Source organism: Oryzias latipes, chromosome 21 (assembly GCF_002234675.1).
Source record: "Oryzias latipes chromosome 21, ASM223467v1".
In the NCBI taxonomy this organism is placed as follows: domain Eukaryota; kingdom Metazoa; phylum Chordata; class Actinopteri; order Beloniformes; family Adrianichthyidae; genus Oryzias; species Oryzias latipes.
In genome coordinates this window covers 28,523,529-28,546,637 of record NC_019879.2, presented here as the reverse complement: position 1 = coordinate 28,546,637, position 23,109 = coordinate 28,523,529, and the positions used below count along the sequence as shown (strand labels likewise).

The 23,109-nt window shown below is 44.6% G+C and overlaps 3 protein-coding genes across 7 annotated transcripts in view; 1 reads left to right on the top strand and 2 right to left on the bottom strand.

The window, feature by feature from the left end:
- Positions 1-254: 254 nt before the first annotated feature.
- On the bottom strand, positions 255-3,098 carry maip1 (matrix AAA peptidase interacting protein 1). The gene is made up of 5 exons (XM_004081996.3): positions 2,732-3,098; positions 1,906-1,977; positions 1,267-1,393; positions 1,036-1,189; positions 255-964 (listed from the first exon to the last, which is right to left on the bottom strand). Exons 1-5 carry the CDS (start codon positions 3,029-3,031, stop codon positions 886-888), a joined length of 732 nt encoding a protein of 243 aa, XP_004082044.1. The 5' UTR covers positions 3,032-3,098; the 3' UTR covers positions 255-885.
- A 103-nt stretch (positions 3,099-3,201) lies between these two features.
- Positions 3,202-7,369, top strand: tyw5 (tRNA-yW synthesizing protein 5). The gene is made up of 8 exons (XM_004084083.4): positions 3,202-3,428; positions 3,980-4,134; positions 4,210-4,279; positions 4,353-4,397; positions 5,694-5,831; positions 5,903-5,990; positions 6,059-6,175; positions 6,245-7,369. The coding sequence occupies exons 1-8, from the start codon at positions 3,348-3,350 to the stop codon at positions 6,541-6,543; spliced, it is 993 nt and encodes a 330-aa protein (XP_004084131.1). The 5' UTR covers positions 3,202-3,347; the 3' UTR covers positions 6,544-7,369.
- Positions 7,370-7,518: 149 nt separating this feature from the next.
- Positions 7,519-23,109, bottom strand: part of LOC101173988 (leucine-rich repeat flightless-interacting protein 2) — a 33,504-nt gene continuing 17,913 nt past the window's right edge. Inside the window, exons 3-27 of one of the 5 annotated variants that reach the window (XM_023950464.1) lie at positions 20,256-20,273; positions 20,093-20,164; positions 19,610-19,651; positions 19,071-19,121; positions 18,912-18,947; positions 18,627-18,686; positions 18,514-18,555; positions 18,360-18,416; positions 17,169-17,234; positions 17,000-17,062; positions 16,774-16,845; positions 16,368-16,439; positions 16,096-16,122; positions 15,366-15,491; positions 14,892-14,963; positions 12,732-12,902; positions 12,496-12,588; positions 12,291-12,383; positions 12,078-12,170; positions 11,850-11,979; positions 9,988-10,037; positions 8,545-8,665; positions 8,394-8,473; positions 8,214-8,318; positions 7,519-8,133 (exon numbers count right to left, since the gene is read on the bottom strand). In XM_023950464.1, coding sequence (XP_023806232.1) covers positions 8,026-8,133; positions 8,214-8,318; positions 8,394-8,473; positions 8,545-8,665; positions 9,988-10,037; positions 11,850-11,979; positions 12,078-12,170; positions 12,291-12,383; positions 12,496-12,588; positions 12,732-12,902; positions 14,892-14,963; positions 15,366-15,491; positions 16,096-16,122; positions 16,368-16,439; positions 16,774-16,845; positions 17,000-17,062; positions 17,169-17,234; positions 18,360-18,416; positions 18,514-18,555; positions 18,627-18,686; positions 18,912-18,947; positions 19,071-19,121; positions 19,610-19,651; positions 20,093-20,164; positions 20,256-20,273 — 1,920 coding nt within the window. In that variant the 3' untranslated portion in view covers positions 7,519-8,025. The remainder of the gene's footprint in view (positions 8,134-8,213; positions 8,319-8,393; positions 8,474-8,544; positions 8,666-9,987; positions 10,038-11,849; positions 11,980-12,077; positions 12,171-12,290; positions 12,384-12,495; positions 12,589-12,731; positions 12,903-14,891; positions 14,964-15,365; positions 15,492-16,095; positions 16,123-16,367; positions 16,440-16,773; positions 16,846-16,999; positions 17,063-17,168; positions 17,235-18,359; positions 18,417-18,513; positions 18,556-18,626; positions 18,687-18,911; positions 18,948-19,070; positions 19,122-19,609; positions 19,652-20,092; positions 20,165-20,255; positions 20,274-23,109) is intronic. The other 4 variants (XM_023950465.1, XM_023950466.1, XM_023950467.1 and 1 more) reach the window with 4 other exon arrangements.

Genomic DNA, 23,109 nt, shown 5'->3' with positions numbered 1-23,109 from the left:
GGGGACAGAATGGTTGCTGGCCCTCAGAACAAACATTCAGACACCAACAATTTCTATTTGTTGCAAATTATTCTTCATTTAAGGTCTACAAAACAAAGTCCTACAAGATTTTATTCTTTACACTAAAATTAAATGCATAACAAACGTATGAGTTTAGGTTTGTTAAAAGTTATTTTTCTTGTCCACATGTGTAGAAATGTAATAAATAACAAAAAATGTTGAATAAAACCACAAAAAAAGCAACAACCATAATATAAGTTGAAATTTAAGTTTATTATCTATGAAAATGTTTTATATGATAGTGATTTGAATATTGATGCAAACATCCAAAAACGTCAGCAATTTTATAAAGTTGCACAAATAAGAACTAAATGCCGTTTGAAAGAAATCAAAGTGTAAATGTATCTTTATTAAAAGTCCATGTATGCAGAAACAGGGAGGCACAGCTGGGCGTTCCGGGGTCACATGATGAGCAGCTCAGAAACAAACCACCAAACCGATTCAAATGTTTTCAGTGTTTGGCTCTGTTTATGTTCAGAACAGCATCGCCACAACTCTTCCTCACTGTTCTCTTAAATAAATCACCTCATTATTTGACCCATAGGGAACACTTTGGGGTGTTGTGAAGGGCAGAAATACGTTGATGAGACACTTTCTGGTGTTGGACGCTCCTCTATCCACGACTGAAAGCTGAATGAAACAGCTGCTCAAAGACATTTAAAATCTCCATGTAGGCTAAAGATTTCCCAGTTTAAAGGACTGACATCAAGTCCAGCACCTCTTTCCTTGTCGGCTGAGTCCCGGAGGAAAAAAAAACGGATCATTGATGGATGCTGTTGGAGATGATGATGGTTCTGGACCACGTGGCTGAGAGGTCCAGCCTCTTCAGTCCAAAAGCTTGGAGTGCTCTATCCTGGTGATGGTCCAGTCAGGAGGCACCCCTTTGGTGAACTCCCTCTGGAATCTGTCCCAGAGAAATCCTGTTCAGAGCAGCGTCTTCAGATCAGATCAATACTGTGGCGCGGACACACTCACTCATATATTGCAGTCAGCAGCCTCTTGGTTTCCGTTTCTTCCTCTTTGTCTCCGATCGCCACTTTGAAGATGCGACTTCCCTCCACGCTGTCGTCGGGAAGCCGCACGCTGGTCAGATACCAGAACCGCATCAGGATGCTGACAAACTTTCTCCCTGGAGAAGAGAAAACCTCTCAGCAGGACAGAAGCCTGACGGAGCCCCGCCCCGCCGGTTTGAGCTTTTCCTCTCACCGCTGTCGTCGTAGTAGATCCCCACGTCTCCAGGTGTGGCGTACATGACCTCATCAGGATCCGCTGACAGCGCCTTCCTGCAGTCTGACGGCAGCGAGTTGCATTTCTCCTCCAGCTTTCCGATCAGCTGTGTGGAGCAGATGCAGGAACATTTCATCCCCACCATTAACTTTGAGTCTGTTCTGATCTACTCATGTCTAGAAAAAAAAAGTAGCTGTATGAGAAAATGAGAACCTTTAAAGCTCAGACACATCGATTGTTTACAATTCATTCATTGTTCCCTTTCGGGGTCACGGGGTTGCCGGAGCCTATCCCGTCCACTTATGGGCGATTGTTTACAATGACGCAGAAATTACACCAACCTGCCATTAAAATACGTTTTATTCAAAACTTAAAGACCCACTTCGTTCCAAATCCTGTTCCGGTGTTTTTTTAACCCGTTTTTGTTTCACTTTTCCCATGATGGAAGACATATATAAAGAAAATTAGGCTCAAAAACTGCTTAAAGATACATTATCAGAGCAAACTGTAGTCAAAAACGCCCAGACTACTGAGGGTTAAGGGGGTTAATAAGGAATCCTGGAGGAGGAAGTCCAGTTCTGTTCTGAGTCCAGTTCAGACCTGCTGCTTTGAACTCACATCTTTAGCGACGAGCCCATCCAGAGCATCAAAGCGGCTTTCAGACAGCAGCCTGGAAACGTGGGAGAAGGCCTGCGAGGAAGAACATCATCATCATCACTGACACGTTGAGATGCTGGATCTGTGATCAGAATCCTTTCTGAAAATTTTTCTGATGATAATTAACTCCAGTTTGATACTTGACCTGTGAAATAATGATTATGAATTATGAATATTATGTTAGAAATTACAAGTAAAGCCCAATAGGGGAGGAATCATATGTTTGCTTCCTTACACTCCTGTCTGAGCTAATAATTACACTCTTTTGACAAAATTCACATTTAGTGGATTCAATAGTTTTGTATAAACAAGTACAAATATGTTTACTTATGATTTAGAGAAATGACAACTGCAGAAAGATAGAAGTGTATTTGCTTTACTTTGAAATTTTTCACTTTCCAATCACGTCATGATTAATCATCCAAGGTTTGATATAACTCTGTATAAATGTGAACCGGTTTGTCTCTTATTGATCTCCTTTAGTATTGTTTGCTTTAAATAAAGCAAATCCAAATCCAAAGCTGACTTTTTTCCTGAACCAGAAACAGTCACTAGCAGGTATTTTTAATGTTTACTGTAGTTTGCAGCTATTGATCCTTAACTCTAGTTTTTAACAAGTTTGTGTATTGAAAGTTGTGGTTTTGTAAAATCATTGTAATTGTTATTTACTACAGTCAGTTGAATGACGTCATCATTACATGTCTTTGATTATTATTTTTGTAATTTACATGTCCATGGATTTTAGTATTTTGCTGTGAACACAAAACACGCATGCGCACAGACACACCTGCTTTGCCCCCTCTGTGAACTCTTCGATGTTGAATTCTTTGTCAAAGTAGGTCCGGATGAGAAAATAGTAAATTCTGGTCCGGAACCAGATGAAAGGGTTTGGGATGCCGACCACCACCACCTTCTGGGTCTGCTCCTTTCGCTGGGAGCTGTAAAAACGAGCCGCTGCGGCGGCGCAGGGTTTGTCCAACTGGACCGGACCGGATCTGCTCAGTACGGTTCTTAGACTGAAGGGCTGCTGGGTGAAGCTGAAACCTGCAGGCCGCCTTGGACGAAGTCTGTACAAGAACAGAACCATCTTTGTCCCGTCCGGAGCCTGTTTGTCCGTCTTTCTTTGTGTTCCGGGTAGAAACAAGGAATATGGTTTTCAAAAGTAACATAAAAATATAATTGTCGGAAATATTAAAGCAGGGAAGTACTTCTAATTAATGTAAAGAAAATATACAGTATTGTTTTGCGTAAATACAGAGAATAGTTGTGAGATCGATTTTGTTGGTCAGGACGCTTGTCCTTGTTTCAAGAGGGAAGAATAACGGTGTAACACCGGCGTGTTTGATTACAGCTGCTTACTGAAAGGGTTGACTTGATGGTTTCTGCTCAGAACATCGGTGGAAATGAAGCAGCAGGAAATCAAATCCGTCCCGATATTTACTGGAGTGGACAGAGAAACGTTCCTGCAGGAAATCTATCCCGAGGTAAAGAAGAGAAACATAAAAAAACAAGCATTTAAACACCTCATCATGGTTTCTTTGACAACTCTGCCTTTTCTAAGGTTTCACGCAGTTTGCAGCAGTTTAGCTATGATTCTTTGCATTTTGACAAGCCAGAGCCACAACAAACGTTATCATTATTCATTTTAATTATTGTCGTAAAGTTGTGTTTGTTTTGGGGACTTTTCTTTGGCCATAATCCTGTTGAAGTTTAATTTGATTAAATGAAGGTCTGATTAAGATTTCATGAAAAAATAAAAGCTTTATAATCCATAGTGTCAATAAAGCTCAGATTTAATTCTAAAAATCCATATCACTTTGACTTTGATTTATTTAATCTTTCCGTTTAATAAGGTTTAGGACTTAAAGACATTTTTAAAAATATAATTTTTTTTATCTAAATCGTAAATATTTTGGTAAAAAAGGAAATTTAATTATTTAGGATTCCTTCATCCTCTGAGGAACATCATGTGTTGGTTTAAGTTGCATCAGATACGTTTCACAGACGTGGTCCTGTTTCTGCTCCTGCTCCTCAGCGGCGGCCCGCCATCCTCAGAGGAGTCCCTCTGGGCCCGTGTCAGCAGCTCTGGACCACTGAATATCTGGCACGGAGGGGAGGAGACAAGGAGGTGAAGATTCACGTCTCCACGGTGCCACAAATGGACTTTCTGCGCAAAAACTTTGTGTACAGGTGAACCAGCAGCACAAAAAACACAGTCTGTCTGAGAAAAATGAGAACTAAACGCAGAACATCTCGTTTTCACAGGACTCTGCCGTTTAATGAGTTTGTGAAAAGAGCTTCTGAGAAAAAACACTCTGACTTCTTTCTGTGTGAGGTGAGGATGAGGAGGAGGAACCTGTGAAGGTCATGTCTGTTTGGTTCTTTGATGACTTCTGCTTTGGTTTTAGGAGGAAAGTTATTACCTTCGATCTCTGGGAGAAGACGTCAGGAAGGTACATCAACACCTCACTTCATTTCAGAAAAAAAACTTTTTTCTTTTTTAAACTTTTTAAATTTCTTTGTTGTTTTTTTTACTTTCTAAAATGTAAAACAGTTGAATCTGTTACTTAAATGAACATGTTTTTAATTATTTCTGCAGTTACATTTTCCTGCCACTAGGTGGTGATGCAGCTTTGTTCTAAACCTTTTTTAACTTTAATCTACAGTAAAACAACTTAAAATTTAATTATAAAAACGTTTTTCTGAAATTAACATTTGATTCAAATTATTTTAAAATACAAAATGAATAAAAATATTTGTATTTAACTTAAACGTCTCTTAAAGATGATAATTATGAAAACCTTCATGCCACTAGTAATGTCATGTGTCTGAAGCGGCTTCCGCTGCTCAGTGGTTCTGTTGGGCTTGGTCCAGACAGTTCTCCAGTCCAAATCAAACCCTGAGCTTATTTATCAAGCTGACAAAGAAATGGGCGGGGCAAAGCCTCCTTCGTAGTTTGTTTTCATCTGAGTGATGCATGAGTGACTGTTTCTCAGACCAAGTGGCCTAGACCTGCGGGGTTCCCCAGGGCTCCATTCTGGGACCTGTTTTGTTCAATCTATACCAACTTCTAGAGCAGCAAATGTTGTGTATTTTACCACAATATGCAGAACAGTGGACTCCATCCATCACTGCATCCAACAGATCAGCTTCTTTTTTTTCTTTAGCTTGAATTTTTTTTGCACATTTTCTCCCTTTCAGTGCACCATGATGACCAATCCCCAGTTGTTGGGACAATTGAATTTTCCCCTCCTTAAAGTGGATTTGATCCGATCTCTGAACGGATGCAGACCAACTTTCTGCAGTTAAACTCAGACGCACTGAATTAACCGTCTCTTTCCTGGAGAAACAAAGGAAAAGTCACTCTAGCGCGTGACGGTCACATGAATCCACATCTTCATCAGAAACTTAGCTCCTCAAAAACAGAATTGAAGGGGTTCTGTCTGAACCAGAGGCACTAATCTCCAGCAGGTTCAGAGATGCTGTAAACCGGCTGCAGTTCCTCCAGAACCCGGCTCCTCGGGTCCAGACTTAAACCGCAAGGGAGGGGAGGGGTCACTCAGTCCAGTTCTCATATACAGATAAGGGTCCCACATGAAGCAGCTGGGACTCTGAAAAGGTCAGCCCTGAAGGTTTGGAGCTTCAGAAACTTAGGCTTAATATTTCTGCAGACAAGAGCCACAACTCCAAGATCTGAAATAGAATTTTTATTCTGGATCAAACTGAACAAACATCTGGGTTCTGCTCAGGAACCTGCCGATCTGAGGAAGCAGTTTCCTGACCTGGCAGAGGATTTTCTCATCCCCCCCTTCTTCGAACCGGATCAGTTCTTCTCCAGCGTTTTCCGGATCAGCTCCTGCGGCCTGCAGCTGTGGACGCATTACGACGTCAGTCTGCTGCACATCTGTCATTCCCGAGGAAGTTCTGGATTATTGTAAGGGGTTATCTGTGGCTGCAGGTGATGGACAACCTGCTGGCTCAGGTGAGCGGCACCAAGAGGGTGGTTCTGTTCAGCCCCCAGGATGCTCTGCACCTCTACCTGTCCGGTAGGTTTCTGCAGGAAAGGTGAGCTCCCTCTGGATGCAGAAGCACGGTTAATGATGTGACCCCACAGGGGACAAGTCTGAGGTTCTGGACATCGACCGACCCGACCTGCAGAGGTTCCCTGACTTCGTCAGAGCGAGCAGACACGAGTGTGAGCTGCAGCCCGGTGATCTGCTCTTCATCCCCGGTAAGATGCTTCCTCTCTGATCTGAGACGCTGCTCCACGGAACCTGACCTCCTCATTCTGAACACCCAGCTCTGTGGTTCCACAACACGCGCGCACTGCAGTTTGGCGTGGGCGTGAACGTGTTCTGGCGCCACCTGCCTGCGAACAGCTACGACAGGAAGGACCCGTACGGGAACAAAGATCCGCAGGCTGCTGCTCGGGCGCTCCAGGCTCTGGACAGAGGTCTGCGCGCTCTGGAAGAGCTGCCCGCAGACTACAGGGACTTCTACGGCCGCAGGATGATCCAGCGCATCCAGCAGAGGGCGCTCTGCGGCAGACTGATGGGAGCAGAGGCACAGGAGGAAACTGCATCATCCTGCTGTGACTAGCAAAACAGAGAAACTTTAACTTCTTACTCACCAAAATGTGTTTCATATAATAGAAAATCCCTCTAAGGTGTGGAAGAGACATGAGACATTCAAATGTGGTCTTAAAAAGCTAAATTATTTTCTAAAAAAGAATAAAACACAAGTAAATGTAGATCGTATGATCAGTTTTAAAGGAATTATTGAATGTTGCTGCAGAAAATGAGCCCACATGCTCATACTTCCACCACCATCCCAGAGCTTTGAGCTCAACCCACTTTGGTCTCAACTTCTTTACAAACCACTTTCTGAACTGTCACCTGAACTCATCAAGCTGCCGTCTGAAAAAGATTTCAGAAAGTTGTCACGCATGAACCAAGTCACTGACGTTCTTTGATCTGAACGACCCCCAAAGCCGTTTCTGAGAGACCACAGAGATCCAGAAGACCTGGATCAACGGAGCGACTCACAGCATCAAAGAAGCAGAAGGACATGGACAAAAGGTCAGAGGTCATCGTCCAACAATCAGAAAAACCTTTTGGATATAAATGGACCTTGTGTTTTTTTTTTTTCTAATAAAGTAAATTATTTAAAAATCTGGTTACTTTGCTGGTGACAAACTAGTCGATGAAAGAAGAAATGAACTTAGTCTCATTTTGGGAAGCAGCCAAAAAATGAAATAAAGAACGTGGAGAAAGAAAAGCAGCCGAATCGGACACTGTGTGTCCTCCAGGGTTCCGTTTTGGGACTTTGTGAAGGCAGACAGATGGGATTGTGTTTTTGTTTCACTTGTTCATCCTGAAGAGCTTTTAGAAATTCATAGATTAAAAACGTTTTTTATTCCCTTAAATTTAAGTTTGTGTTTTCTTTCCTGGTTTGATGTCATCTAAAGCCTCAAACCCGGTTTAAAGAAAGACGTGAGCAGAAGGTCTCGGCTGCGTCCCCCTCGGCGGACGCCGGAGACCCAGCAGACGTCTGTCAGTGCGGAAAACTGAAAGCTCGAAGTTTGACATTTTATTGTACAAATGTTTCACTTCGGTATGTTTCCTTACAAACATTTTAAAGCTTTGTAAACAGTGAAGCAGCATCTCGGCTTTGAGTCCCGGTCGAGACGTTTTCACGGGAAGTCTCAGATTGGGCGGGAGTGCATGGCATCGAACCAGTGACCGACTAGGAGAAGCAGAGGCGCACGTCTGCGCCGCTCCGCGGGCTAAGAGGGGAGCCTCAGCTAACGGACAGACGGTGCTGGAGGTTCGGGGAAAGACTTTGCGGGTTCGTGTGTCAGGAGTTTTGGCTCTGGCACGCACGTGCACGGGGCGTGCACGGACGGCGTCAGCTGTCAGTGCTGCACTGCTTCCACCATAGTCTCTGGACAGCGAGGACCTCCTGGAAGGCGGGGCATGGCACGTAGCTCGTCGGTGTTTTCTGAGTGGACCTTCAGGGGGCGGAGGTGAAAGCGGGGCGGTTCTCCTCTGGGCGATCGTCCATCCTGGACGCCTGCGGCCGCTACGGCGTTGGAGCCAAGCCGCGGCTGGACTTCATCTTCTCCAGCCTCTTGTTCAGGTGGCTGTTGCTGGACTCCAGCTCTTCGATCTTATCCAGCGCTGATCGCAGCTGTTTGGGGGGAAAAGCAGGAGAGCGTCAGCCAGAGCCTCTACGACCAGCCTGGAACAGAGGAAGGAACCTCCGCCTGCCTCTCTCTGCAGCTTCCTCTTCTCCGCCTTCAGCTCGTCCTCCACCTTCTCCGCGTTCTCTGCTAAAGACTTGTAGCGAGTCACGTGGCCCTCCAGGCGGGTTACCTGCACACCGAAGCGGACGTTTGACCCGACCCTGGGAGAAAAGCTTCAGCTTGGAGTTCTCGGCTGCGATCTTACGTTCTGCTCCAACGCAGTGACGTCCTGCTCCGCCTTCACCAGCTTGAACTTCAGGTCGTTGATCTGCCGGCTGGAGTCTCCTGGAGAAGAAACGGTTTAGTTTTGAGAACGGCTTCAGGAAGACTGGTCCAGTGGATTTATGTGAACGTACTCTGCAGGTCCATGATGTTTGGATCGTTGCCGTTTTCAAAGATTTCCCCGTCGGGGCTCAAGCCGCCCTCCGTGTTGTTCTTCTGCGTCTTCTGGTCCAGCTGAGCTTTCAGCTTCTTCACCTGCAGGAGGGCAGAAAAGTCCACATTTCATTGTTGGAAAGCACAAACCGGCCTGGTCCTCCATGAAAGACTACACCGTCAAACGTGGTGGTGGCAGGGCTGAATGTCCTCCATCAGTTCATGACCTCAGGCTGAAGAGTTCTGCAGGAGAACACTGATCCAGACATCGCAGGAAGACCACTAAACAAAAGCTGAAGGAGTCTAGTCAGTCTGGATGGAGAACGCATCTAATCCAACAATCTCAGTGTGAGTTTAAAGGAGCTTTTAGCTTTTTCTAAAGACAAGTCCATGAAAACAGGAGAAAAGTTGCTGCTTCAATCAACTCCAGGATACACATTTTTGTTGTACTTCTTTTGATCAACACTGATGAGCCTGACTGAACCTCAACATCTTAAAAATGATCACCTAATGAAATGAAAGGACAAAACAACCTTCAGAGAAACCTTACATGCTGAAGACGCTCTTGGACTCTAAATGAGCAGGAGTGTCATGGCCGGTTCTTCTTGGTTTTAATGCTTCTTATCAGCCTCCACTAAAGTTCAACTGAGGATTTCACAGTCATGACTGAACTGGAGCATTTTAACCTCCACCTGTGACAGAAAACTTTATCTAAAGATGGATGGATGGATGGATGGATGGATGGATGGATGAGTGGTTGGGTGGGTGGGTGAATGGATGGATGGATGGGTGGATTGTTAAAATAGGGTGGAGGATGGATGGATGAAAGATTAATAGAGTGGGGTAAAGTAAGGATGGGTGGATAGATGGATGAAAGAAGGAAAATGGATGGATGGGTGGATGGGTGGGTGGATGGATGGATGGATGGATGGATGGGTGGGTGGGTGGATGGATGGATGGATGGGTGGATGGGTGGGTGGATGGATGGGTGGATGGATGGGTGGGTGGATGGGTGGATGGATGGGTGGGTGGATGGGTGGGTGGATGGGTGGGTGGATGGATGGATGGATGGATGGATGGATGGATGGATGGATGGATGGATGGATGGATGGATGGATGGGTGGATGGGTGGGTGGATGGGTGGTTGGGTGGATGGTTGGGTGGGTGGATGGATGGGTGGATTGTTAAAATAGGGTGGAGGATGGATGGATGAAAGATTAATAGAGTGGGGTAAAGTAAGGATGGGTGGATAGATGGATGAAAGAAGGAAAATGGATGGGTGGATGGATGGATGGATGGTTGTGTGGGTGGGTGGATGGATGGATGGATGGGTGGGTGGGTGGATGGATGGGTGGATGGGTGGGTGGGTGGGTGGGTGGATGGGTGGATGGATGGATGGATGGAGGGATGGACGGGTAACTGACCTGTTCTATCATTTTTTCCCGCTCATCCACCAGTTTTCTCAGTCGAATCTCTGGAAGGTAAAACACACCTCTGAAAACGATGGTTTGTTCCAGACTATCATCACTCAAACTCAGAATAAACTAATCTGTAGGTTGGAGGGGGAGTGGGGGGGGGGGGGGGTGAGGAGACAGAGGCTGACAGGCAGGAATGATGGGGGGGGGGGGGGGCATACACATAGACTGTAGGGTTAAAACGCAGAAATACACATTTATTTATATGTATAGTGTTAAAAATAATTAAGACCAGGAAGTTCCATCTTATTTCAATCAAATGAAACATTTGAGCTACTTTGATGCCTAATTTACACTAAAACTGAGGAAGAAGGAATCAGAAAAGTGTGCTTTTAAAAATCATTCTGAGGATTTTTTTTTTCTGGTTTGTTGGATGAAGACCTGAGAGTGAAGCTCCTCAGAGTCAAACATCTAGTTTATGAATCTTAAAGTTCTGCTGAAGAACTCTGTAGAAACGACACATGGAGAAAAGAAATCTGCCGTCTGTCCAGAAGAGGCCGCTTGCTAACAGAGCCAGGTATGAAAGGGGAGGAGCCTAAAGCAGGTGAGTAAAGTTACAGCAGCCTGCCGTGAATTCTTGTGGGAAAAGATAAGAGTTTGGTGCCGGTAAGTACAAAGATCATTTTTTTCTTGATTTAATCATAAAAGCAGATGAGAAGAGTCAATAAACTAAAAGGACGAATCGTCTCATTTGGAGCTTGCTAGCTGTGCAGCTTTGCTAACCTATCTGGTCAACCTGGAACTTTTTCTTGTCTTTGTGAATTTACTGGTTTGGTGGATTAAATAGTTTAGAAAAAGACATGATGACTTTAATGAAATCTTAAAGTGAACAACCAATAGCTGACCAGGCTTTGAACTGTTGTGCTTTGTTTATGGTTTATTTTTCCTTTTTTTTGTGTGGTTCTGTCAACAAATCTAATCTTCGTTGGGAAAGTTGAATCACTTTGAGTATCTGCAAAATCTCTGATGAAACCCTTTTCCTCTTTGGGTCCATATTTACGTATTATTATTTATTTTTTCTTTATTTAGATTTTCATGTTTGGATTCAGGTTTTTTCCAGTGTTTAGTCTCCAAACTGTGTTTCACCCGAAATTACTCTAAACTTTAGTTGCAGAAATTAGTTTTGTGACTAAAAACAACTGAAACTCATCCAACAGATTTAATATTGGACCACAAGAACCAGACAGTTTTCCCAATTCTTCTTTCGTACAACACATTTGAGCGAAAATGACACAAAAAAAAAATCACACAAATTGACATCGTAAACGCCCCCCCCCATAAAACGCGATGACATCACAGCGAGAGAAAGCGTCAAAAATAATGAATGGAACCAAAATCTCTTTAGGGGCTCAAGTCCAAATCCACCAACGAAACCAAAAGATTTCCAGAGGGAGTTTTGAAGTTATTATGGGATGGCCACAGGAGCCACTGATTTGACTAAATCAGAGAAAGTTTTGAGAAAACAACTGAACACAAAAAACAGATAAGCTGCCAAGGTTAATGATTGAGAGTGAACCTAAACTGATTTTTATTGTTAACTTAAGGAAAAAGTTCCTAAAAATGTCTCCATAACAAGTCATTTTGCCTGAACAAACAATAAATACTAAACTGAATGAATAAAGTGGATTTTTTCTAACAAACCGTTCATCTGTCAGGCTTCAAATTGGTTGAGAAAGTTTGTTGCTGGGATAAATACTTAGTGTCTGCTGGCCACAGAACAGTCTGATGGTGAAGGCTGGAATCAGACAGCAGACCGACATCCTGGAGGAGGATGTGGATTTTCCTAGAGAGGGGAGACGGGTCTGCTTTACCGAGGATGCTGTTCCCTTCTGCGGGGCGGCCCTGCGAGTCCAGAGCCGGGCGTGGCGCCGCGTCCGATGACTCGTCGTCTTCTGCTTCCCCGTTGACGTTCAGATCTGGGCCCAAGACGATTCCGTGTTTCTACCAAAAATGAAGAAAAAAAACAGCATTTTAGAGATTTCAAAGAAACTGGGGTAACGGGAAAGGCCGCCATGTTTTTCAGAAAACACGGCGAGTACCTTCAGAACATCTTTCAGCTTCACCACCTCTTCTCTGAGCTCATCGCGCTCAGTTCGGATGGCGTCTGTGTACTCTTTCTGCCGCTCTAAGGCCTGAGCAGTGCCCCCCCCGTGAAGGAAAAGAGTGCAAGAAAGAGGAGACAATGAAAAAGGTTCATGCGTGAAAGACTCAGAGGTCAGGTCAGAAGAAGCAGCTGGACTCAGACGCCGTACCCCGATCTTTTTGTCCTTCCACTCCACCGTCTCCTGCAGATCTGACACCTCCCTAACAAAGCTGTCCTGTTTGATGCGCAGCTGACGGATCTCCTAAACGGCAGCAGAGGGGAGCAGATGCAGGGAAAGACAGGCGTGCAGCAGTGTGAGGAAAGAACGGAGAGCCGTGAATGAAGCCCCGAGTGAAGGCTGTGAAGATGCTCACGTTCAGCAGCTCCTCGCTCTGCTTCAGGCTCTCCTTCATTTCGTTGAACTGGAACTGCAGCACGCTGTGGGCGTGCTTCGCTCGCTCGTAGTCCTGCATAGGAAACAGAGGACCTTCTCCTTTAAACTCTGAGTGAGAAAGCGGCCCGGTAGCAGCCCTCAGCTCTGAGTTTTTCTTTTTATCTTATTTACGGAGCATGTTTTGTTTTGGCTCTGATGTTTGTGTCGAACTCAGACCTTGGCTTTGTCCTCGTACTGCCGGCGTGACTCGGACAGCAGCTCCTCCAGCTCCATCAGGGAGTCCTTCAGCGTGTCCACCTCATACATCAGGTTGCTCTTCTCATTGTCAAGCTGAGCGTTGGACACCATGGCTTTGCGATACTTCTCCTCCACCTCCGCCAGAGAGTCCTGACGCCATCAGACGAGAAAACTTCAGAACATGTCTAAGTAGGCAGATGAGCATTGTGTTCATCCACAGAGAGAAGAACACAAACCAACCCGACTTTTGCTAGTAATACCACAATCGACCACTAGAGGGCAGCATAATCTAAATAACCCATTGATGCAACATTCAGTGATTCTGCTTACATTTAAAGCTTAAAGCTGACAGTTGGAGGAGGACAAATGAAGCGATGACAGCAGTTTATGGAGGAAATGTAAACATAATCAAAGTGGAAAGGATGACTGCATGGAGATCATATTTACTCAACCAAAAAAAAATGACGACTCAACTAGAAATAAAAACATTTTTTTTCTAAAATGGGTAAGAATGATGCAAATTTGTGGAAACCTACTTAAATTAGGAGGATTTCTACACCTTAAGCTTCATATTAAACAGCAAAAACATCTCTGTTACTGTGTATTTGGTTTTTGATGTATTGCTCCATATTAATGACCGGAAAAATAAAGTAAAAAAAAAACAATAACATTAAACTCTCATCCATTAATCGATATTCTTTTAGTAATTTTGCATTATTTTTTGTTTTGTCACTTCAGTTTTGCCAGTAAATCTATATTTACATTCTTGTTTGTTTTCTGAGCTTTTCAGACATTTTCAGGATTTTTCTTTACTTTTATTATTTAGAATTGTTTAAATGTGCAGATTTTCTGTCATTCATCCCTATAGATCTGATAGGTCTGCCGTGAGAAATGATTCAAATTCACCTGTTTGGTGTAAAAAACTTTTATCACAGAAGGATATTATTTCTGTGTTCATTTAAACAGACTGGGGTTAGTAGTTAGAATATAAAAAGATTATACTTTTATACTTAATACTTTCTTCTTTGTGTTTTTTCACAAAGACTGACTACATTTTTCATTCAGACTCCAGTTTCTTTTTATTTCACATTTTTGATAGATTAGATTGAAAAAGTGGCTCAAAACAGCTCACCTGTTGAGCTAAGCTCAACAATTTCCTCTTTTTTTAAGCGTTTTTCTAGCTTAAGTTAAATAAGAGTCAAACTTGACTAAAGAAATTATTTAAAATTCTGACAAAGTCCATCTGTTCTTATATTGTTTTGCCCCCCCCTCTCTCTTGTGGGGCTCCGCCCCCTCACCTGTGGTTCTCCGTGGAGTACAGCCGCCTGCCCTAAACGTTGATTTGTTTGAGCTCTATTTAAGCGTCAGTGTCGGAGTGTCTTTTTGCTTTTGGTCTCCTCTCTGTGCTCAGTGTCTTTGCTGGTCTTCGTGAGTTTTTGTGGGAGTCTTTTTTTTTTTGTGGGAGACGCCTCATTAAAACTTGAATTCTTCACCCTAATTTGCCTGTTTTTCTGCAGCCAGGATCCTCCTGATACTCTATAACATAATATTAACCCAGAAGAACTCGTGGTGACGTCAGTACAGCACAAAATTATCAGAAATGGATTCTGGTTTGTGGTAAAATACACATTTTATTAAGGAAAATGGGTCTTATGGGTTAACTTGGCTTTACTGTTTTTAACTTATTATTTGTATAACAAAATTCAGCTTTTTTCTACTAAATAAAGTTTCCCAAAAATATAAAAATTAGTCTATTAAAAAAATTAAACTGTATTATTTAATACTCTCTTTTATTCAGTTTCAATAGGGTTGACCAGTTCATTTAACTTTAATCAGCTTTATTTCAATCTTTGTTTAGCTTATATTTAAAATACATGAAACCTTTTTCAAACGCATATATTTTGTTTGTTTTACTGAAAATATCTTACAGCATCTCTATTTGGTTTAACAGTCAGGAAGGAGAAGAAAAAGAAACTAAGAGGAGCAGATGAGGAAAACTCCATCAAGCAGAACAAACACAGAATTTGACTTTAGGATCTGATTTTAAAAAAAAAACTCGTTTACACAAACAGTCATAATTACTGCTGTTTGATTTGGCGTTTAAATCATGCTAGTTGAGGTGCAGCAAACATGGTCTACCTTGACCTCTTTAAGGTTTTGCATGTACTTGGTTTCCACATCTTGAATCTGATCCTTCAGCTCGTGGATCTCCTGGAGCGGAGAGCGGCGGCCGTGAGCGAGCAGAGAAAAGACCAAGCAGAAGGTTGAGGAGCGCGTGGTGAGAAGGAATGCAGAAGGAATGACAGAGCATCAACGTCACAAGCCAAAAAAAGAGACCCAACTACTACTCCCACGATTCAACCAGCTTTCTGTTTTGAGCATTTGCAGAAACCGCATTGGTTTAACTTTCTTCAGCTTGACCTGAAGAGTCTACAGAGCACGGCAGCTGAGGCCTGTCAGGTCTGAGATGAAGCTTTGGGCTCAACATTTCCTTTTTTTTTTCACAGTATTTTGTCACTCAGCTAATTGAAGGTTGCTGAAACTGAGCTAACCTCAGGCTGTAACGAAGTTTCTGGTTCATTCCAGGGATGTTCTGCAGCCGCATGACGTTACCTTGATTTCTCGGATGGAGCTGTCGGCGTCGACCGTTAAAGCCGTCTCCCCGCTTCCTCTCCGGGACGAAGTCCCGCCCAGCGAGGTGAGGGTCGCCGCCGTCAGAGAAGAAGGCGCCCGACATCCCTGAGAGAGAAACGTGAGAGAGCCACTGTGAAAAACCTCTTTGGATCTGTTTTCAATGCGGTCTTTTAATTTTGATTGGGATGTTTTAGCCAAAATAAAAAAAAAAACTGTCATTTTCTTGGATATAGTTTCTGCAGAGAGGGTTATGCCGCCCCCATTCCTTCCCCTTTACAGTCCCCCTCGCTAGCTTACAGCCCTAACACCCCAACCTAACATTAACGGTGAACAATTTCAGAGCTATCCAGCCGAACAGTTTAGATCCAGATCCAGGAGGAAAACAAAGACATGGATCTATGTGTCTGCAGGTGGATGATCAGAATGGAACAGAGCAGGGAGCTTGTGGCCCCGCCCAGAGTATTTTCTACAGATACAATCTTTTTCCAACAGCACTTTATTCGTCTGCTCCTGATTCACATCGATTTGACTTAATAAATACTTAGAAATGCTATTCTAATCTTGATTTCCTTTATATATGTCCTCTATTGTCAGAAAAATGCAATCAGAACATGCTAAAAACATTAAAAAACACAGTTTTCATCAGAGTGGGTTTTTAAATCGTACTGACAGCAAAACTTCATCTTAGCAGGGATTTGATTTTACTCACCTTTTCAAGAAATTCTCTTTCCTCTGCCTGTGGAGACAAGAACAGACAAATCAGACCAAGGCTGGAAGACGGCGTGAAGATAGAGGAGGAGCTACCAAACTGCGCCTGGGCTCCAAAGTCCACCCGCTCTGAGGGAAGCCATGCAGGTAACAGGTGTTAGCTGTTGGACTTCAACACCACACAACTGTGTGAGATTCCACAACAAAACAGACCGGACACCACCAGCCGGCACACGCCTCTGCCAGCGCCCCCCTGCGGGCGCAGACACTCACGTGAGGAAAGTCTGGAATAGTGACATCGTCCAGGAGGCCCCTGCCGCTCCGTAGGAAACTGGCAACAGAGTCCTGCAACCGCCACCAGGTGGCAGAGCAGAGCAACATCAAAACCAGAGCTTCTCAGGAGGAGCGTCTGGGGGTCATGGATGCTAAAACCTTCAATGAATAAACTTTCTGGACCTGTGAGGTGCATGCAGGACGCAAAACACCAAGCGGGGACAGAAAACGGAGACCTCAACGTTGTTAAAAACCATATTTTGGACATTTTGGTCTGCTTTGATCGAGCATGCAGGAGTTCTGGAGCAGCAGGTCTGTCCACTTTCTCTGGACAACAATGACTCATGGTTAAAAAAACAGGAACAAGGAAAGGCTGGGTCTTTTTTTTTGTGGGGGGGGGTCTCACCACCGGACTGACGCAGGCTGAACTGGCCCTGCTGGAGGTTCTGGAGCCGCGGTAACCAGTGTGGTCTACAGGCTGCAGAGAGAAGACACCGTCACCATCCTGTCACCAGCTGATGCAGCGCCGCAGAAACCACGCCTGAGCAGCAGGACGTGTTCTCCACAACCTTCAGACTGAGGTGCTCTAACCACACGTGCATGTTAAATCAGACGGCGTGCGCGACCCTTACGCGGGAGCTGCCGCTGGCGACCCGTCTGGACGCGCTGCACAGACTCTCTTCATACAAGGAGCCCTGCAGGAACCACACGGTTCGGTTTCTCAGCACTTTTCAGGGTAGATCCACCAGAAAATGTGACAAAACATCATCAGTCTGTCGAGCTGCTCCCATGCAGACCAACCTGATAACCGTTGAACCCTGGGATCCTGGAAGAGGACACGCCGTTGAGGCCGTACAAGTCAGAGGCCTGAGGAGGAACCGAGAGGAACGCGCAACGAGAAGCAGAGAAATCAGTGACTTTCTTTTCAGCCTAAGTGTCCCCACTGCTCCCCAAAACAGTCACAAGTGATTTTCACAATAAAAGCCCACATTGCTGTAGCTCTCATGCACACTCGCTCACGCACACACCGGCTTCAGGTCTAATCTGAAGGGTTAGTTGGCTGTCTGAGTTCTGAGAGGCAGAGGTCAAAACCAAGAAACAACTTCTGATGACGCTCCAACCGAATCCAGCACGAAACCTGACCGGGGCTGCGCTCGGTCTGCAGGCCCGGGTTGGAACGCCACTTTAAACAGACCAGCGACACAACAAATCTGTGCTTCTTTGAAGGTGTGGATCTAAACAAAGCTAAGAGATCACAATGTGAAGCTGAATTATAAATAAAATAGGTATGTTTTGGAACAAGTAGACATAAAAACAGCAAAAATAACACAAAAATATGTTTCCTCTTAGTCCCCACAGGGAGCTTGACGTTTTTAAATGTCAATTTAAATGGCAAGTTCAAACAGAGCTGTGCACAAAGTCTTTGTCCCCCAAATCATCTATTCAGATGATCAAAACAAAGTTAAAAGCCCATAGAAATAACTCAAATGCAAGCAAATGCAAATCTACAACACCTTGAGCAGCAACATGTGCAATCGCACCTGTGAGAGCAGAATTCAAGCTCAAATTCAGCTAAAAAGCAAACCCACACCATTACTCTGCCACCACCATGCCATCTGTTGTTTAGATGTTTTCTAGCCTCCAGAATGTTCTTCTAGTGTCTCATCTGAATATTGATAACAGGTTTTGGGTTAGACTCCAGATGTTTCTCTGTTTCTGTTTTTGGACTCTCCCATGGACCCCTTTCCTTCTGCTGAGTCATGACCTTTGACCTTGACTGAGTCCGGTGAGGCCTGCCCTTCTTTTCATCAATTCTTAGCGGTCTTATAACCGCCTGGAGGCGTCCTCGCTCTGTACTTGGAGACATTTTTGTTCCACATAAACAACACCACCTTCACACCCCGCCTGAACCAGGCCGACCCAAAGCGTCTAAAGCTTCTGGGTCTCTTCCCCCCCTGAGATTTTGAGGGTTGGAGGCGACAGAGGTCTCACCGTCAGATCCATCCTGGAGGAGCGGGAGCTTCTGCTCTCATCGCTGATTCTGGAGCTCTGACAAAACCACAAACAGCAGAGTGACGGAGCCTTTCAGCAGAGACTTCCAACAACCAAGCCCCCCCCCCCCCCCATCACACACACAGCTACTGACCCTGCCGGACGCTACGCTGTGATCGTCCTCGAAGCCGTTCCTCTGAGAACAGAGAAGAAGGTGAGACCCCCTGAGCAGAAGCCGTCAGCCTGACTCGCTCAGCATTTACCTACATCTCTGTCTTTGTGTTTATGCTTCTTCTTTTTCTTTGACTTCTTCTGTGAGGAGGAGCTCTTAGGGGGACAGAGAGAGAAGAAAACTGGACACATGTTTCTGTGAGGTTCCACAGCGCATGCAGACACCTGGGACTCAGGTTGAAGGTTCGAGCCCAAGCCACCCGTCAGTACGCCAAAGAAAACCCGGTCATGGGGTTTGAAAATCGCTGAGATAAAGTTTAGTTTCATCATGCAGGGCGGGAACAAACAGGAAAACACAGCAGCTTCATCCATAGGGCTTACCCCCCCACCATAGGCTCCAACTGAGTCAAGCTCCGACTGTGTAAAACAACCAAAAAAACAAAACACAAATCTGCATTATCCTCTGGTTCAATCCAATCAATGAAAGCGTTTAACACGCAGCACATCCTCATCCACGAAGCATCTGGAGGAGAAACTGACCCTGAAGCTGCCGCGGCTTCCCGCCGACACGCGCTCATCGTTGTCGGTCAGCTGTGTGGAACAAGAACCGGTCAGAGAGAACGGACTCTGCAGAACTCAAACTGTCACAAGAACAGGCAGACGGTTTTTTAGCTCGGCTAAAAGTCCACAAATCTAAATCAGGGTCATGCAGGCAGGGGTCAATAACACGCATAAGATCATCAGAGGAGAGACGGGGTGGTCAGGATCCAGGGGAGGGTCGGGGCAGGCGGCAGGCAAACAGAGTCAGACACAGGGGTCAGGAAACAGAAGATCGGATCCAAATGTAACGCTCGGTAACAATACTTCGCACTGAGTGAGGCTCATTGCAGTGTTTAAGTCTCCTGTGGTTGATTGAATGAATGAGAGTCAGATGTGCCACATCCAGGAAGTGTGTGCTGGGGGTTCTGGGTAGTGTAGTTAGAACTCTAGAGACGGCTCCTGCCGGTGAGCGGAGGGGGAGACCGAGCTCTTATATCTGACACAAACAGAACAGACTTGACAGAAAGCGGGCTACCAACCGTCTGAATCCGGGAGGAGCGCGCATACTTCTCGCTGTCCTCCTGAATGATGGAGAAGAGGAAGAGGGGGATGAAGGAGGTAAAGTAGGAGGCGGACGTCAGCGCAAAAGCTACGCTGATGGGTTCATGCACCGAACGATCCGTTAGGATGGAGTTTTGTTAGAGCCAGATCCCAATGGTTAAACTGCGTTTGTGCAGAACAAACACATCCGTCACACGCCGGAAAGCAAAGATGCTCAAAAACTCAGGCAAAATGACTCGATTAGTGCCGTTAAACCACACCAGTGTTAGCTTAACAAACGACCACATCACAAAAAAACAACCTTATAAGGAGATTAGAGTTAATCTCAAATCTTTTATCAGTTTTTATCCCGGGATTAAACCTAATCTGAATTATCTTGGATCATAACTCTGTTAAATCCGTCAACAATCAGGTTTCAAGCGTGTGAAGTGCTGAAGCAGCAGTTTCCATGGAGACGGTACCATCCACTGTTCAATATCCCCCCATCCGCTGTCCCGCCGCTCATCTACTTTAGGGTTCAAGCCATAGTACTTCTGAAGAGACAGGAAGTGCAGACGGAACCGTCAGAGTTCCTTCCCACGCCGGGAACACGGTTCTCGTGGCGTCCTGGAGGACCTCACCTACCTTCTGCACCTGAAAGATCTGCGGCAGGCAAAACAGGAAGGAGATCAATCAGGAAAGGGGCGAAAAGTTCTGCAGGTCCAAACCACCGAGATCCATCCAGGACCGAGGGTTCGTTAGAGACTTTCCCAGAATTCTTTGTCACAAATGCAGGTTCCCAAAGAACCCTCTGTGCTTTTTTAAAGCTGCTATCCGTGAGATTTCAACAGAGTGGTCATCCTCCGGATAAACATCCCTGCAGTTTTATCTTTATGTTATAGTTCAACTGTCTGCTCAACCAATCGGTTAGTAGTCCACGCAATAGACAAAAAACGACCTTGTTAGGTTTGTTAAAGGTTTTGTTTGTGTCCTGAGGAAGCTCACAGGAGTTTCTTTCTCCTTTTACTAAAAAGATTTTGTTTATTTCAGGGGGAAAAAATCATTTTTTTAAAGTTTGTTAGCTCTCATTTGTAAAAATAATCTTTCTGATCTAAAAAGGTAAGAAAAAACACACTTTTAGCTCAGCATCCTCAATGGCAGAAAACTAAACTATAGTATTATTTACTAAAGTATTTATACATCAACAAACACTGACATTTCTGCCAGTAATTCTTGCAGTTTTCTTGATTCATTGATTCACGATGACCTTGAATTTTTAACAAAAAACAATCACAAAAGAGAATCTCAGTCTTGTTACTATCTAGCTTTATGATGCACATATTTGAAAAACTACTTGAAGAAATTAGAAATAATAAATTAAACTGCATAAATATGTTCTGCATCAGAACAAAAATATTCCACAGGAGTTCAGATACTCGTCAGAATCCAGTTTCCAGCTTGGAGGGAGATCTTTTGTCATTTTTTATCCTTTTATTGTCTGACTTTAATGTAAAATCTTTTCTGCAAAATGAGTTTTCCACAAACTTGTTCTTTTTGTTTTGTTTCTTCTTCTTCCACCAGTGAATCCAAAACAAAAATCTTTCCCTGGAACCACAAACACGAATCAAACTCCTCCTTCAGGGCTAATCCAGATTTGTGGCCTCCATGTCTGCGGTCGTTTCTGCCCAAAAGCAGGATTGACTGCTGCTTTGCTTTACTTCAGTGACCTCTGACCTCATCAAGCTTTCATATCTTCCTGGAAGTTTTCTGGAAAAATAAATTCCAAACCAAATTCAGCTTCCCGCCTCACAAAAATTCTCCGACAATAACAAAGTCATGTCTGGACGCCCAATTAGCAGATAAGCCGGACTCCGTCTTAAGTCCATTCACCCGGACTTACACAATCGGTCTCCGAGCTGCAGCCCGGCCTGTTCCACTCACCGAGTTCCCTTTCTTGGATACAGGGGCTCTCGGGCGTCCGGTGAAGACCGCCCTCAGCCCCCTCCCCTTCAGCCGCCGCCCAGCCGTCCTGCTGCCGTCAGGGATCCGGTAAAGGCATCCTTCAGCAGGCAACACCGCCACCAGACATGCAGGCTTAGATCTCACCAAAAGACTTCAGAAAAGGTTCCACCAGGAGGATTTTTTTCTAACAGTCCAGCCGGGAAACCCGCCTCCACTTTGCAAGGGTCCACGAGAGTCCACGAGCGTCTGCCGGCGCCGCGCGCCGACATTCCTGCAGCAACACCTGCTCGGTGGCAGACTGAACCGAGGAGAGCACCCTACTAAGCTACTTTACAAGTCGGCTAAAAGGTTCAAGGGGCACACACCACAAGCAGACTTAATCATGACCACTAATCTACTGTATGTACACATGATCAGGAGAAAAGGTCCGCGTCCGCGCAGAAAACCTATAAAAATAACCCGCCGCTGTGCCGTCAGAGGGGGATGACCCTTATCGTGACCTCGGATTTGCATCCTTCAGGTCAAACACATTTTAAAACTTTGAAAAATCACCAGATGGGAAACTTTTCAAGCCCCCTAAAAGGAAAGGAAAATTACAAATAAATGCCACTTTCTTTTTTTTTTAGAAAACCCTGTCATCACAGAGTCAGACCTTAAAGCGGTCAGAGCTGCTAAATACAGATTTATCTTCAACAGAATCAGTCAGTAAGAAACTCGTCCTGCTGCCATCTGGAGCCTCAGAATGTGTTTCTGCGTAAAAAGCCACAGATGGTTCAGCAGCTCTAAAGACCCCCGCTGGGAAAATGGTGTTTTTGGTGTTTCTAACAAGTTTTTGTTTCATTTTTCTGATAATTAAAGACATAAATTAACAAAACTAGGCTCAAAATTGTATTTCAGATTATTTCTTTATTCAAATTGAATTAGGAGCAGCCAAAGAAACGCAGTTGAAGAAGATTATATTTGTGACGTAGAAAATACTCTGGGCGGGGCCACAAGCTCCCTGCTCCATTCTGATGCATCTGTCAGACAAACAGATCCGTGCACGTCTTTGTCTTCCTGCTCTCGCCATTTTTATTGCACCAGTTATGTTAGGATGGGGGTCTGAGGGACTGTAAGATAGTGGGAGAGAGTGTAAACAAATGGATGTCGGGAAGTAGGGTCAGGCTTTCTTCATACAACAGTCAGAGGTGACTTTCTAACGAACTCCCGTCGCTCTGCAGAAACAATGCCCTATAAAACGGCACAGATATTTGGGATTTTGGCTAAAAATAGCATCAGTATGATTAAAAGACCACTGGGAAGGCTTTGAAAATACATCCAAAGATGATCAGAGTGGGACTTCAAGACTCCAGAGAACATCTGTGAACAGTGGACGTCCTGCACAGGAGCGAGCCTGAGTCACAGCAGGACTCCTGCAGGAGGTCAGGAACGTTTCTCCAGAGCACTAACAACCTTAGTGTGTGTTTGTGTGCGACTGTTTGGTTTAATGAGGGTCGTTTGGCTGCACGTACCTCATGCAATAACAATAAAAGTCTTT